General features: G+C 44.5%; 1 protein-coding gene across 2 annotated transcripts; it reads right to left on the reverse strand.

Annotated features, from left to right (window-relative positions):
- Positions 1 to 2,213: 2,213 nt before the first annotated feature.
- FCER2 (Fc epsilon receptor II) lies at positions 2,214 to 13,796 on the reverse strand. 2 transcript variants are annotated; one of them, XM_007489538.2, is made up of 11 exons: positions 13,693 to 13,796; positions 10,752 to 10,868; positions 10,500 to 10,556; positions 9,953 to 10,015; positions 8,789 to 8,851; positions 8,036 to 8,098; positions 7,759 to 7,848; positions 7,209 to 7,310; positions 6,044 to 6,195; positions 5,594 to 5,700; positions 2,214 to 5,482 (listed from the first exon to the last, which is right to left on the reverse strand). In XM_007489538.2, the coding sequence occupies exons 1-11, from the start codon at positions 13,763 to 13,765 to the stop codon at positions 5,341 to 5,343; spliced, it is 1,029 nt and encodes a 342-aa protein (XP_007489600.2). In that variant the 5' UTR covers positions 13,766 to 13,796; the 3' UTR covers positions 2,214 to 5,340. The 2 variants fall into 2 exon arrangements, with proteins under 2 accessions (XP_007489600.2, XP_007489602.2); XM_007489540.3 differs by lacking the exon at positions 7,209 to 7,310.
- Between the last annotated feature and the right edge of the window lie 1,542 nt (positions 13,797 to 15,338).

Below are 15,338 nucleotides of genomic sequence, written 5' to 3' on the forward strand. Positions count from 1 at the left end.
TGATCTCCAAGGTCCCATCCAACTTTAAATCCCGTGACTTAATGTCATCCTGTTTATGCTTAATTTCCCAAACTACTTGTATATTTAGTGAAGAGGACAGGCTTGGATTAAAGACTTCAGTTATCACTGTCAGAACTAGAAGGGACTTAAAATATTATCTAGACTTAAAAAAAGCCTCCAAACTCTGGGTTCTCAAGGAACCCTCCCTAACCCACAGTAGAAACCTTTTATGTAACAAAGACGTTTAGTTAATTAAAACAAGTCACCACATTGGCTGTATCTGACAAATTATGTATTATTCTATACCTGTAGTTCTCCCTCTCTCTGTTGTCCTTTGGAGTCCTGATTTTCTGGCTTGTCTAGATGATTCAATTCAATTCAGTTCAGTAAGTATTTATTAAAAATCTTCATGCCAGGCACTGTGGTAAGCCTGGCAACAAGGCAAACAAGGAATAACCCTTGCCCTCAAGGAGCTTACAGTTAGCTGGAGATGGGGTGCAATGGAGGAAACAACATTTATACAGATAATTAAATAGAATAATATATACTTTGTGTGTATATATAGCAGTAGTTGAGAGAGATGAAGAGGGCCTGAGTTAGAGTGGTAGCAATGGAGTGGAGAGGAGTCACGTGCAAAAGATATAACTAAGTAGAATCAATAAGACTTGGCAATCAATTGAATATGTGAGGTGAGGAAACATGAAGAATGGAGAATGACTCTGCCATTTGTGAGCCATTATGCCTGGAAATTTGGTGGTGCCCTGGTCAGAAGGAGGGGAATTAGAAGAAGGCGTGGATGGGCTTAGTGGAAAAGATGAGTTCTCTTTAGGATTTTCTGAGTTTGAGATTGTGATGGATCATTCAGCTGTGGGCATATTCAGTGGGCCATTGGGTAGGATTGGAGCTCAGGAGGTAGATGAGAATTTTTTTGCATGGACTTTGTTTTCTTTCCTTTTTTTCTTTTTTAAACTAAATTTAATTAATTTAGAATATTTTTCCATGGTTACATCTTATATTTTCTTTCCCTCCCCTCCTTCTTCCCCCTTCCCACATCCAGTTAGCAATTCCACTGGTTTTACATGTGCCTTTGATCAAGACCTATTTCCATATTATTGATATTTGCACTAGAGCGATCGTTTAGAGCCTATCCCAATCATATCCCCATCAACCCATGTGATCAAGCAGTTGTTTTTCTTCAGTGTTTCTGCTCCCACAGTTCTTTCTCTGAATGTGGATAGTGTTCTTTCTCATAAGTCCCTCAGAATTGTCCTGGATTATTGCATTGCTGGTAGTAGAGAAGTCCATTACATATGATTGTGCCACACTGTATCAGTCTCTCCTGGTTCTGCTCCTTTCTGCATCAGTTCCTGGAGGTTGTTCCAGTTTGCATGGAATTTCTCCAGTTTATTATTCCTTTGAGCACAATAGTATTCCATCACCAATAGATACCACAATTTGTTCAACCATTCCCCAATCAGGGGACACCCCCTTATTTTCCAATTTTTTTTGTCACCACAAAGAGTGTGGCTATAAATATTTTTGTACAAGTCTTTTTCCTTATGATTAGAGTGATCATTTAAAGTCAACATCACCAATTGTATCTCCATTGAACCACGTGATAAATCATATGTTTTTCCTCTATGTTTTTCCTCCCACAGTTCTTTCTCTGGATGTGGATAGTGTTCTTTCTCATAAGTCCCTCAGAATTGTCCTGGGTCATTGCATTGCTGCTAGTAGAGAAATCCATTACGTTTGATTGTGCCACAGTGTATCAGTCTCTGTGTATAATGTTCTCCTAGTTCTGCTCCTTTCACTCTGCATCAGTTCCTGGAGGCTGTTCCAGTTCACATGCAATTCCTCCAGTTCATTATACCTTTTAGCACAGTAGTATTCCATCACCATCAGATACCACAATTTGTTCAACCATTCCCCAATCAAGGGACACCCCCTCATTTTCCAATTTTTTGCCACTACAAAGAGCACAGCTATAAATATTTTTGTACAAGTCTTTTTCCTTATTCTTGGTAGATGAGAATTTAATAAGTAGTTTTGAGAGTTATGTACATGTAGGTAATAGTAGAACCCATTGGAGCTAATGAGATAATCAAGAATTTAGATAGGTAGTGAGAAGAGAGATGAGTGATCGGGGGCTAGGACGGATCCCTGGGAAATAAAAGAGTTCTGGTGCCTTTGATTATTTTTACTTTACATAATTATTTACAGTCTTTATTTATTGGTTCTGCTCACTTCTCATTGCATCATTTCTTACAAATCTCAAAATTTTCAAAATTACTCATTTTCATCTCTTACAGCACAAAAATATTCAATTGTATTCACATACCATGGTTTGTTCAGCCACATCTTAATTGATGGGCACCTGCTTTTTCCAGCTTTGTGCTACTGTAAAAATTGCCCTTATATTTAAATGCTTTTGTATATTTAGGACCTTTTCCTCTTGAGACTAGTCCAATTCCCACATAGGAAACAACTTTCAAGAGGGAAAGGACCCTGGATTCTTTCAAGGCCTTATTTTCCCTTTTTGCAAATTGAGGGATTTGGATTTGTTGACCTCTAAGTCACTTCTAGTGTTAACGGTTTCATTTCCATGGTCATGTTTGAATGGCCCAAGTCTATTTTTCCCCAAGCAGTCACTCATGGTTAGTCAGTCCCTCCACTTCCTGAAGGAGGATGCCCATTGCTGATAGTCAGTGGACAGCTACATTTACTCTTGGCCTTATGCCAAGTGAGCCACCTTGAAGACTGAACAGGGAATAGGAGAGTGGATGGTACTTCCAAGCTGAGGATTAGACCCTTATCTACCTTTGGGGAAGGCCCCTCTCCATCAGCATGAATATAGGTAGCTTAGAAGGATATCCAGTCAGCAATTCAATCATAGTATGCTTTTTTTTTCCTGACAGCTCTTATTCTCTGGATGCATCTGGGCAGTTGGGGGCCCTAGGAGTGAGGGAGCCAAGCCCTGTTCATGAAGTCCAGCCCTGAGATTCTCATTAGAGAGAGTACTGTGCCCTGGACACAGGATGTCCTTGATGAACATTTATTGAATCAGTGAGCTGAGGAGAATTCAGGATGAAACAACAGGAGACTTTGTTGTCAGTAGATGCAGAGATGAGATTCTAGTTTATACTGGAAATGAGCTCCATTCTGGGGCCGGGAGGGGAGAGTGTCAGGAGAAAGGGCTATTACTTCATTTGGGCAAAAACAAGCCTGGGAAAGTAGTCATGTAGTTCAAGGGCTGGACTGGGGGCATGGGGGGGTAGGTAGCAGAAGACAAAGCAGCTCTTCTGTGATGGATCCTGGAATGGTTCCCAGAGAAGCTGTCACTAATTCTTTAAGTGATGACGGAGAGACAAGGGAGGTGGTTTGTTAGTGAGTTAGTCTGGACTCTTGTCTTCCACCATCACTATGGAAAGTCACATAGAGAGGGCTAGATTGCAGCATTTAGAGCTAGAAGGGGCCTTTAAAAGCCTCTGGTCCAATCTCATTTTTATGCAGGCAGGGTACAACTAGGTAGTGGAGTGAATAGAAGCCAGGTGGGAGATCCTGGGTTCAAATATGACCTCAGACACTTCCTAGCTGGGTGCCCAGGCAAATCACTCAACCCAATTGTCTAGCCAGTAACTGTTCTTAGAATTGATACTAAGACAGAAGGTAAGGATTAAAAAAAAAAAGTCAGGAGGTGACCAGGTGGCTTAGTGGATAGAATGCTAGGCTTAGAGACAGGAGGACCTGGGTTCAAATTTGGCTTCTGACACTTCTAGCTGTGTGACCCTGGGCAAGTCACTAACCCCAGATGTCTAGTCTTTACTACTCTTCTGCCTTGGAATTGAGACTTACTATCAATTCTAAGACAGAAGGTAAGGTTTACAAAAAAAAAAAAGTCCATTTTTATTAACGGAGAAACTGAGGATCACTGAAGGAGAGAGTTGTTCAGTAAGGGTCTTACCGTAGCAATCTGCTCAAGCTTCCGAACTTCATGTATTGTTGGGGGAGGGAGGATATGGGCTGGACTAGTGAAAAGGGGATCTGGATAGGCTGTATGGAGAAAGTCTGAAAATGAGTGTAGTGGAGAGAGCCTAGGCAGAAGAACTGGGTTCAAATCTCAGTTCTGCAGCTTATGTCTACCTATTGATCCTGGGTGAATCACTTATCCCTGGGCCTAATTTTCCCTTAGATGAAGAGATTGAATGAAATGATCTCTAGGGCCCATCTATCTCCAAGTCCTATGGGAGGAAAAAGACGGACTCTATCCTGTAAATATATTTTTCTCTTTCAAGCTTCCTAGAGGCACCAGGGACCAGGATTTGATGGTTCCCCCAGAAAGACTTCAGGTTCTTGTGTATCTAGGAGCAAAACTGAGGGACAGGGAACAATAATGAGGCTTGGGGCCTGAGGTGTGGTGGAGTGGAGGTAGGGAATAAGTGGCAAATTGAGAATTCAGCTTGTTGGAACTGGAATTAACTATGGCTCAGGGTGGGTGTGAAGTCCTGAGTGTGCCATAGATTGGGCTAGAAGCCTTAGGGTCCTCATCTATAAATGGGATGGCTGCTTTTGATAGCTCAACCTGGGGGTCAGGACCAGAGATGGTGGCAGAAACCCAGAGGTGAATTATAGTTTTGGTTGCAGAAGAACTGAGGAGAAAACTAGCTTTCCTGGTTAGTGGTGGGCTGCAAGCAGAAGTATGAGGCTGGCCCTGTTCTTTGACCCATTGAGGTAGAGTGGGAGGAAGGGAAGAGCCAGGACAAATTCAGCCTTTCCTGGCATGCCTTGGAAACTATCCAAGAATCTTTGGTGAGTGAGAAAGCAGCTAAGAGTGTGTGTATCTGGGCATCCTGGGATGGAGGGCTAAGAGTTTAGAGAAGGTTGGGAGATATGGCTTTTATCCAACCTTAGAGAAAGTGCTAGGTGCTAGGAGAAGGGTTGTGTAAAAAAAGATGATTCTTTCTTATAATAAAAATGCATGGTTGGTTTGTCTTACTGGTTGAGGTGTATCCAGGCCTGTCAATCAACCGTGGAATTCTAAAAACCCGTCCTTACCATCCCAACAGTTGGTTTTCCCTCCCAGTTCAGGGAAGGGACTGGAGGCTGGAGATTGAGGGCTTGGGTCCTAGTCTAAGAGTAGGAAATCCTGGAGTAGGGACAGAAAGCCAAGGAAATGGGAGGGTCAGAGGCCGGGATAGGATGCAGGATCAGGAACATTAGGTTTCAGGTCCAGGTTTGGAGGGCAATTCCTTCCTGTTCTTCTTTATGAGAAATAAGAAACCTTTTGACCCTGCAATATCAGGGTTATGCTGGCTTTTAGGTCTGGGCCATGGTAAGTGGTTAGCACGTGGCTAGCTTCTCACAGATCCAGCTATCCTGTTGCCCCCGGCAGTTGGCATCATTCCAGAGGCCACTGGTACCACGCATTGCCACACAGTCTTCCCCCTGACCCTGGTTGTTGGGTTCTCCTCGGCCCCAGTTGCTGAAAAGCAGAAAATGGAGAGAGAGGCAGATAGAGAGACTGTAATTGCCCTACAGTCCCATCTTTAAGCTTTTACTCCATCCAACATCCTTGGATCTTCCCACAACTCACGTGTAGTTCAAGGAACTCCCATCCATCCATAAAAATATGCCTTCTATATCCAGATCCCGGAGGCCAATCCAGGAACCCTTCTTGTTGGCATTGCGGTTTAGAAAAACCTGAAGGAAGGACAAGCAATTGGTTAGAGCCACCAAGGGCAAGGGCCAGGATGCCAAGACTTGCCTTCTTTAGTACCCATTTCCTGGGGGTATCAAATAATCTTTTGCAGACTCCTCCCCTCAGTTTTTCCCACTAAGTAGAGTCACTTCATTCTAACTCCATCACCCTTAAAAAGGCAAAGAATCATCTCTGGAGCTTCTTCCCAGGATTAGACTCTATAAAACCTCCCTACATTCTAGGAGAGGTCCACTTAGCTTGGACCCTGTTGTGATCACTCAGCTTCCCTTTTTCAGCTCAGCTCAGCTCAGGCCACTTTGGATCCCAGATCTTTAGATGTCTCACCTGCTCTTCTCTGCTTTTGATGCTGACTAGCCGACCCTGAAGATTGATGCAGGCATACTTGGCCTGGGCCCATGTCTTAGGCTCCTTCCCAAAGAAGTAGCATTTTTTCTGGAACACTTGCCAGTTTTCTGGGCACTTTGTGCAGATAGAGCCTGCAACAAGAGAAAGAGGTAAGCTTAGGGGACAGGGCAGAGGAATCTTCCAACCACCAGTCAGGATTTTTTCTTGTGAGCAAATGGAGCCTAGGATGAGGAGAGAAGCGTAGAATCTTATCACTAGAAAGGATCTTCAAGGCTATCACCATCTTCATCACCACTGATTACCATTAACACCTTTACCTCCACTCTTACTACCTTTCCCATCATCACCATTACTACCATTATCATCTCTGCATTATTCTCACTATTCATATCATCAACACTACACTGACATCATTCACTCCATCATAATTTCTACCATCACTATTGTTACTATTAACATCACCACCACCATTACTCTCGTCACTAACCTCAAACACTGCCATCATCATTGTCTTTACCTGCCACTTTTATGAGGCAGCTAGGTGGTGCAATGGATAGAGAATTGTGTCTGAAGTCGAGAAGACTTGAGTTGAAATCCAACCTCAGATACCTACTAGCTGTGTGACTCTGAGTGAGTCACAAAAAGTAAGATAATATTTGTAAAGGGCTTAGGACAGTACCTGGCACATAGTATGTGTGTTATAAATGCTTGTTCCCTTCCTTTCCCTCCTTCCACTATCACATACAATCACTACCACTAATAGGTAATAGGGTACTACCCACCATCATTGTTTAATACTACTCTTAACGTCATCAATGCCATCACCATTATAATTGCCATGATCATCACCACTATTTATTATCAACATCACCAAAGATGTCCCCATCATCATCACCACTACGAATGCCACCATCATTATCACAACCATTAATTTCATCTTCACCATTGTTTTCCAAAAACAACCATCATCCTTTCAGTCTATCACCATCATTGTCTATTACAATCACCAACACCAGCATCACTAGCTCTCTCCCACCACATTATGATCCATTGTATTCACCATCAACATCATCATCATCATCATCATCAACATTGTCATGACTATGAATACCAACAACATCAATCTTCATTCTCAGTTTCTCACCCTGGGTTGGCATGGCTGTGTGATCTTCAAGCCTGTTCAGTCCTTGGGAGAGCTGAGAAGCTGTGAGATTTGGGGAAGGGGGAGAGGGGAGAACTGTCCATCCTAGGGAGAGGAGCCATCATATCATCATCATCACCACCTACTACCATTATCATTACCATTACCAAAGTTAGTAAGTGCAGATGAGTTTGTTGGATAGTGGCTAGACATCCTCTAGTTGGGGAGGCTGTAGAAGTGATCCCTGCTCTGAGAGGAAGTTCAGATTAGAAACCTCGGAAGGTTCTACCCTTGGAGTCTGAGACTGGAATATGTGAACAAAGAGGAGAGCAGGGGGAGGTGTGGTAGAAAACTAAAAAGAAGATAGAAATGGTAACAGAAACTATTGATGGATTCTGAAAGGTTGAAGAGTGGCAATGAATCTTTGGCCCCATGCCCCAGGGTCTGAGTCTGATCACTTAGCTTTGAGTATGGGACTATATGGAGGCATGAGGGAACAGAGAGGGTAGAGTTTGGAGTAGAGGATCCCACCCTCACCCTTTTATTCTCTCACCATTTGCCCTTTGGAATTCAATCCAAAGCTTCTGAATCTCTTCTTGCAGTTTTTCCCGAGCCTGAGTAGCAGTGTTCTTCTCATTCAGCACTGTGGATATTGGGGATGTTGGGGTTGGGGAGAGCAATCTTTAGGCCTGATACCTTTCCAGGGTCAAGTTTATCTCTCCACTCCTCCTCTTTTACCTTTGTTTGTACCCTTCTTTTAAGACTTGGTCTGTGTCCCCACAAGCCTCCTCTCTTCCCACAACCCTTCTCCTTTATTTCCACCTTCTCACCCTGAGACCTGAAGGCTGTGCCGTCTTCTTCAAATCTGTTCAGTTGTTGAGAGAACTGAGAAGCTGGGAATAGGAGGAGAAGATGGGAAGACTGATTCATCTTAAGCAAGGAAAGACTAAACGCAAAATCACCATCCCTTAGGACTTCCATCCCCCATATCTCTCAGGACCACTTCCCCTTATAGTCACCATATCCAAAGACCCCTTCCCCTCATATTTTGTTCTTTAGGGTCCTCATTTCTCATGTCCCTTGCTCTTCCTCTTTAATATTTACTCTGCCCCTATTTGATATCTCTCATGTCTCCAAGCCTTGGGATTTTAGGGCTGTCTATTCAGCTAGAAGGCCTAGGGACTTGGAAAGTTGTCTTTTGAAGAACAGGGTTGGTTTGTGGGGATAGATCATCCCTTCGAGGCAGAAGGCCTTTGAGTTCCCCTGGTCCCCAGTTCCTTGTCCTATGATCCTTTGTGGAGTCCAGGCATCACCACAGGTAAACTCCCAACCACATTTTTCTAGATTGACTCAGTCCCCTCCCTTCTCCAAAATTGGTGCCTCTGGACCTCTGCTATCTACATTTTTGCCCCATTCCATTGAGAGACTGACCTAGCTCAGAGGCTGGTGCTAGGCTTCGGAGCATGATGGCTTGAAGTCATAATTAAGAAGTCTTGGGGAAAGCTCAGGTTTTTGCCCTCTTTCCCAAGAAAGGGAAAGAGTCCTCAGCAACAGGTCACCCTCTCATCCAAGAACTTTCTCACCTTTAGATTTCAGGGTTGTCTGATCTTCCTGGAGTTTGTTCAGGGTCTTGGAGAGCTGAGGAACTTCAAGGGAAAGTGAGAACAATATTGGTCTTAGGGATTGATGTGGCCTCCAGAACGGAGAGTCTCTGAGCCCTCCATCCTAGTTCCTATTCAGGGCCAAGGATCTGAAAGGGACTTATCCAAACTTGACTTGAACAGCAATCACTCTACCAACTCTGTAACATCTTCAAGAAGTGGTCAGTCATCTCATCTCTGATGAAGCCTCTAGAGGGCTTCTAAAGGTAGTCCATTTTCATTTTGGACAACTATATTTGTTATGAGACTTTTCCTTTTATCTAGTCTACATTTGCCCTTTGCAACTTCTAGCTTTTACTACCAGTTCTGCCTTCTGGGGTCAAGCAGATAAAGTCACTTCTCTATTCAACAGCCCTGCAGATGCTTGAAGGCAGCTCTTAATTTTCCTCTTCTCTTCTCCAGATTAGACATCCCTATTTGCTTCAAGTAATCTTCATTGGATGAATGTAGAACCTACACTGTCTTTGCTGCTTTTCTTGAGACAATTTCCAGAAAGTCAATGTCTTTCCCAAATGGTGATACCCATAACAGAATGTAATACAGTTGAGGCCTGATCAGGGTAGCACAGTGGGACATTACTTCCACCACTACTAGCAACAACTCTGGACACTTTAGTGCTTTCAGTTTAGCTTAAGAACATGTTCATTGTTTTGGCAGCCACATCACATTGTTGATCATATTCCACTAAATCTTTAGATCTTTTTTTGAGGACAGAAGGGGTAGGAGTCAGACCTCTCCTCCCAGGTCTTCATGGGGGTATGGGAAGAAGAGTGGTGAATATTCATTCCTCATTTTTCAGCCCACCATCCCATGAGATCCTCCAGGGTCAGGCAGGTTAGAATGACTTGTCTTTATCAAGTGAGGAAATCAAGACCCAGAGAAGGGAAAGGACTTTCTCAAATTCATACAGTATCTCCACACTACCCTCTCCCTTAACTGTCATGTGCCATCTCTAGTGTTAATATTGGAATCCTGGCCTTCATATTAACATGGAATTGTCTCCCAGGCTTCCACAAACCCTCAGAGCTCTCTGAATGAGACCCATTCCTCCACCAGGGCTCCAAATACACCCAATCTGAGATTCACCATTGGTTTTGAGGTTCAGCTGTGTCTCTTGTAGCTGTCCAATGACAGTCAATATCCCAGAATCTGAGAGAATAGAGAGGAAAAAAATCAGGGGTTAGTCATTCCAGAAGATAAAGTGACATTCTAGGAGACCATATACTGAAGAAATCATTTTGTGTTCCTCGGGTAGGGAAGATGATTTTTAGAGATCAGGGATTATTTCAGGGCTAATAGGTCATGGCTCTTAGGGGTACAGTCATTCTGGGCTCTGTAAGCCCAAGTGAGAGAACCAGGAAAAGCACCCCAGAATTGGAAGAATCCAGAGACTTGGGCTCTAGTCCAAGCTCTGCCATAAATTAGTCATGTGGTGTTGGGTGAGTCATGTTCCTCTCTCTGGTTCCCCATTTGAAAAATATTGCTTGTGTGTTCTGTGGTTCTTGGAGGGAGGTGTGTGATGTTGGGAAGTGAAAGAAAATCATAGGATGCGGATGTCAGGAAGTTGGGATTTGGGGGTCAGGGATTGAAGAGGGGAACATAACATCTCGGGATCATTGTGTGACATACATACCATTATGATACACACAGGACTCCCGAAGCTTCCCCAAGTCCTGGACTATCTCTTGGTCTAGAAGAATCAGGGCAATATGAGTGTTAACCTTTTTTACCTCTCAGTGACCCAACCTCCTTCCCCACCCCATCCCAAAGCCCTTGAGCCCTTTCCATTGGATCCTTAGGTTAATGGTTCGGAGTTTAGGTGTTTGAGTAAGAGATTGGGGCCAGAAAGCCTTGAATGGTGGGGTAGGGATGGGGAGGTTCTTACACCGAGTTATGAACAAGAATAGGAGTGTTCCCCACAGGGCCGCAGAGATCAGTAGCACAAAGGTAAAGAGAAGTACACTCTTTCCACAGGTCTTCTGGCCGGGCAGCTTAGTGAATCCTGGGAGCCAGGGGAAGAAGATAGGGGAAGGGGTGAAGGGCAGGTTTCAGAGAACATGATCTAGAGAGTGGGTTTTGACCCTCTGACCTGTGTCTTAGTGTGGCACTGGGTCTGTATCTTGGACCATGGCTCTGACGTCAACCTCTTTCCTCTTAAGTCCAAGCCTCAGGATTCATTAGGCATGTGGAGGGACCCTTGAGTGAGGCAGACAGGCCAGCTAGAGCCCATTAGAAGGATTCCTTCAGGACAGAATTCAATTCAGCAAACATTTGTTAAGCTACTACTATGTGCCAGGCACTACGCTAGGCCTTAAGTATATAGAAAACAAAAATGCAAATGTGGTTTCATTCTAATTATCTGCCTACTTTTTTGTGTCTTCAAGCTTATTTATCTAGCTGTCCAGCTTGGACAATAAGAGATGGAAGGGATCTCAAAGATCATCTTGTCCAAGTCCCAATTTCCTCATATGAGGAAAAAAGACTTGCTCATGGTCATATAAGGGTGACATTTGAACCCAAATCCCATATTCCAGTCATCCTGCCAACTTGGCCATAAGAGCCCATGCCCTTGAGTTCATTGTTTGCTCTCTCTCTCTTAGGTGTGGGCTCAGGGCAGGAAGGATCTCAGAGCTTCTGAGCTGAAGAGCTAGAGTGGCTGGAATACCTTCCTGCCCATTTCTGTTGCCATCCCCAGAGCCTCAGGATATGCCAGCCTCACCGAGGCTGGTTTAGTTCTAGCCCTCTACATCCTCCGATGATTCTTCCCACCCTGCTTCTTCCCTTTTGCCTTCTGGTTCTGACTACCGTTATTGACTGGTTCCCTGCTTGAACCCACTACTATCTTTTGTTCTACAATTACAACTATGGAATCACAGAATGTTAAAGAGTTACATGGGACCACAGAGACCATCTCATACAACCCACACTCAAGATGACATTTTCTGCTATGATATTCCAGACAAATGGTCATCCCACAGCTCAGCTTGAAGGCTTTCTCCCAAGGTGGTCCATTCCATTTAGGAATGTCTGTCCCTCTGTCCTCGAACTCCTGGATCTGTCTTTGCCTCTATCTCCCATTCCTCAGTTTCCCCATTTCCATCAGTTTCTACATCTGTGCCACCTGTATCTAATTATCAATATATTTATGTTCCCCATTCATATAGATTGATAGAAATATGTCTATATAGGTATCTATATAGTATTTATACATGCATGTATAAATAACTATATATATATATGTATATATAATTTTTTAGGGGGTAGGGAAACTGGCTCTCAATACATCACATAGACTGGAAGTGTCGTGACCACTCATGGGTCTAACCCCGTTATTGATCTATATGGGAATTTTGACCTGCTCTTTTTCTGGCTTGAGCCTGTTCATTCTCACCTTAGATGACCATGAGCAAGTCGTTTTCCTCATATGAGGAAGATGACCTTTGAGGTCCCTTCCATCTCTATTCTTGTCCAAGCTGTATAGATAGAGAAATAAGCTTGAAGACCCCCAAAAGCAGACCGATTAAAAAAACACCTGGTGGCCTTTGCTACTAGGGGCTCACCATATTGATGCAAGACCTAGTAGAGACCCCTGATTGCTTAGCCCACTGTAGCTCAGAATTCGTAAACTCAGGCTATCCACTAGCCTCAGTCTTAGTAGCAAGGATGATAAGCATGCCCCATTCTCATACTCTGTTCATATATGTACTCAGACCCATTCTCATATTTGGCATTTCTAACGTCCTTTAATACCTCTCCCTATCTCTCCATCACTTCATTTGCCCATCTCTGGATGACCTTGTGCTGGCTAGGGGACTTAGAGGGAGAGATTTGAAGTCAAGGAAGATCCGAGTTCAATCCTGCCCTTAATATCTTTCCTAAGTGTGACCCTGGGTTAGTCACTTTACCTCTGCCTGCTTTAGTTTCTTAATCTGTAAAATGGGGTTCATAATATCACCTACCTCCCAAGGTGGTGGAGAGAATATTTGTAAAGTGCTTTGCAAATCTCAGTGGGCTGTATACATGTGTATTCCTAAGACTCTTGGCCTCTGTGGGTCTCAATTTGCTCATCTCTCAAATGAATTGGTTGGACTAGATGACGTCTGTGGATCCTTTCAGCCCAGTCTATGATCTGGTGTCCTCATTTCCTCGTCTTTCCATATCCCAAGCCCTATTCTCTAGTATTCACATCTTTGACGGGCACGTCTCCTTGTCTTTCCCGTATTCTAAGCTCTCTTCTCCTCCCTCATCTCCCTATGTCTGGAATGCCCTTGTTCTTGCCATAGGATCCTAGAGACTTAGACAGCATTCTAGAATAAGTTTCATTTTATGTATGAGCAATCTGAGGTCCAGAGAAGGGATGTGACTCTATTCCCTCCTCCTAATCACTAGCATTATAACAGAGAGATGGATGGGAACACAAAGACCTGGCTGTGAATTCTGCCTCAGAGCTAGCACTGTGACTTTGGCAAGTCACCTGACATCCCTGTGCCTCAGTTTCCTCCTCTGTAAATGGAGAGGGTTGGAAGTGATGACCTCCAAGGACCCTTCCGACTCTAAGTCTGCGATGCGCCTGTGGTTCCCCAAGCTCCCAGGAATCAGAAAATGGGGTACCAGGGGAAGGTGGGGCAGGCTCAGGGAGCCTGGTCCAGGAAGGCAAGCCCTGGAAGAATGGCATCCTCGGGGGCTCCAGCAAGCCCACTGAATGCCAAGAACAGGAGGGAGAGGGAAGGAAGGAGGTCCACAGCTCAGCTAGCTTTTAGTCCTCTCCAGGACTCCCAGGCCTGCCTTTTCCCGACCCCATCCCCACCGTCTCCACATGCCCTCACCCTGGCTTCTTGGGGACATCCTGCTGAATTCCACTTGGTCTGAGCTGCCGTTCCACTTGGCCTCAGGCTCCATCAGAGCTCTGGGGCTCCTACTGTGGGGTTTTGTAGTGGGGGAGAATGACTAAACGGAGGAAGGGCGGAGCCTCTGCCCAGAAAGGCAGCACAAGGCTTTCTTTTCCTCCTCCTCCTCCTCTCACCCTTTCCTAGAAATCCCCAAGAAAACTCAGGGCTTTCTGCATGACCCCCCTGTCCCGCTTCCCTCCTTTGTGCTCAGCATAAGCGAGGGAGCCCTAAAATAGTTTGGGCTCAGCATAAAAAAGAGGGCCCGAATCCCCTCCTCCTCCTCCTGCCCAAGTGTGCCTTTCTTCCCACTTCTCCCCCGTTGCTGCCTGGGCCAAAGAGGTGAGAGAGACCTTGTTACGAGTAAACACCTGCCAGAAAGCCGCGTTGGCAATCCATTCCATTGTCAGGGTACGAGTAAGGGTCACGTTCTTGGTTAAGGGGAGAAGGGTCAGGTTAGGGCAGGGTGAGAGTTTGAGTAAGGTCAGGATGTAGGTCTACCCAGAAAAACACCTGTGATAAGCATCTTCTTCTTTAAAATGAACTCTTAGAATCAGTTCTGTGCATTGGTTCCAAGAGCAGTAAGGGCCAGGCAATGGGGCTGAAGTGACTTGCCCAGGGTCACCCAGCGAGGAAGTGTCTGAGGCTAGATTTGAACCCAGGACCTCCTGCCCCCAGACTTGGTGCTCTATCCATTGAGCCACTGAGTTGTCCCCATAAGAATCTTCTTAAAGTTCAAGTTTACCCATGCCTTTATTCCATCTACTCTACTGGTTCCCTGTTGTACCAAGGATCAAATGTTAAGTCTTCTGTTTGACTTTTAAAACCCTTTATAACCTGTTTGCAGTCTTCTTCCTTTTTTTTTTTAAACCCTCACCTCCTATCTTAGAATCCATACTAAGGATTGGTTCCAAGGCAGAAAAGTGGTAAAGGCTAGGCAAATGGGGTCAAGTGACTTGTCCAGGGTCACACAGCTGGGAAGTGTCTGAGGCCAGGTCCTTTGGACTTCAGACCTAGCTCTCTGTCTCCTGAATCATCTATCTGCCTGGACTCCAGGCAATTTCACTTGCCATATGCCCCATGCCTGTAATTCCCCCCTTTCATCTCTGGCTCCTAACTTCTCTGGTTTCCTTTACATTTCCGCTAAAGTCGCACTTTTTGCAAAAAGTCTTTCCTGATTCTCCCTTAATTCTAGGCCCTCCCCTCAGTTGATTATCTCCAGTTTACCCTAGCTATAGCTTGGCTCCCCTTAGATTAAGAACTTCTTGAAAGCAAAGACTGGTTTTTGCCCCCCCTTTTTTTTTCATTCCCAGCTTTTAGCACCATACCTGGTACATAGTAAGTGTTTAATGAATGCTTGTTGACTATTAATCAGGACTTCTCTTAAGCCCCTGATATGTGCAAAGCTAACCAATGGGGAGACAAAGAACAAAAAGGAACCGATCTCTGCCCACAAGAAGCTCTCTTTTGCCAGGACAATGCAACTGACACAAAGATTCAGTAAATACAACCGTAATACAAAGTTATTTCACAAGAGAAGGGGCATATTCCCCAACTGATAAATGGCCAAAAGATACAAACAGACC

This window comes from Monodelphis domestica, chromosome 3 (genome assembly GCF_027887165.1).
Source record: "Monodelphis domestica isolate mMonDom1 chromosome 3, mMonDom1.pri, whole genome shotgun sequence".
Taxonomy (NCBI): Eukaryota; Metazoa; Chordata; class Mammalia; order Didelphimorphia; family Didelphidae; genus Monodelphis; species Monodelphis domestica.

Coding starts and splice junctions, on each gene's coding strand:
- FCER2 (XM_007489538.2), bottom strand. CDS start 13,765: ATGGAGCCTGAGGCCAAGTGGAACGGCAGCTCAGACCAAGTGGAATTC. Junction 10,016..10,499: donor GTCCTGTGTGTATCATAATG/GTATGTATGTCA, acceptor CTATTCTCTCAG/ATTCTGGGATATTGACTGTC. Junction 5,483..5,593: donor GGGAGTTCCTTGAACTACAC/GTGAGTTGTGGG, acceptor TCTGCTTTTCAG/CAACTGGGGCCGAGGAGAAC.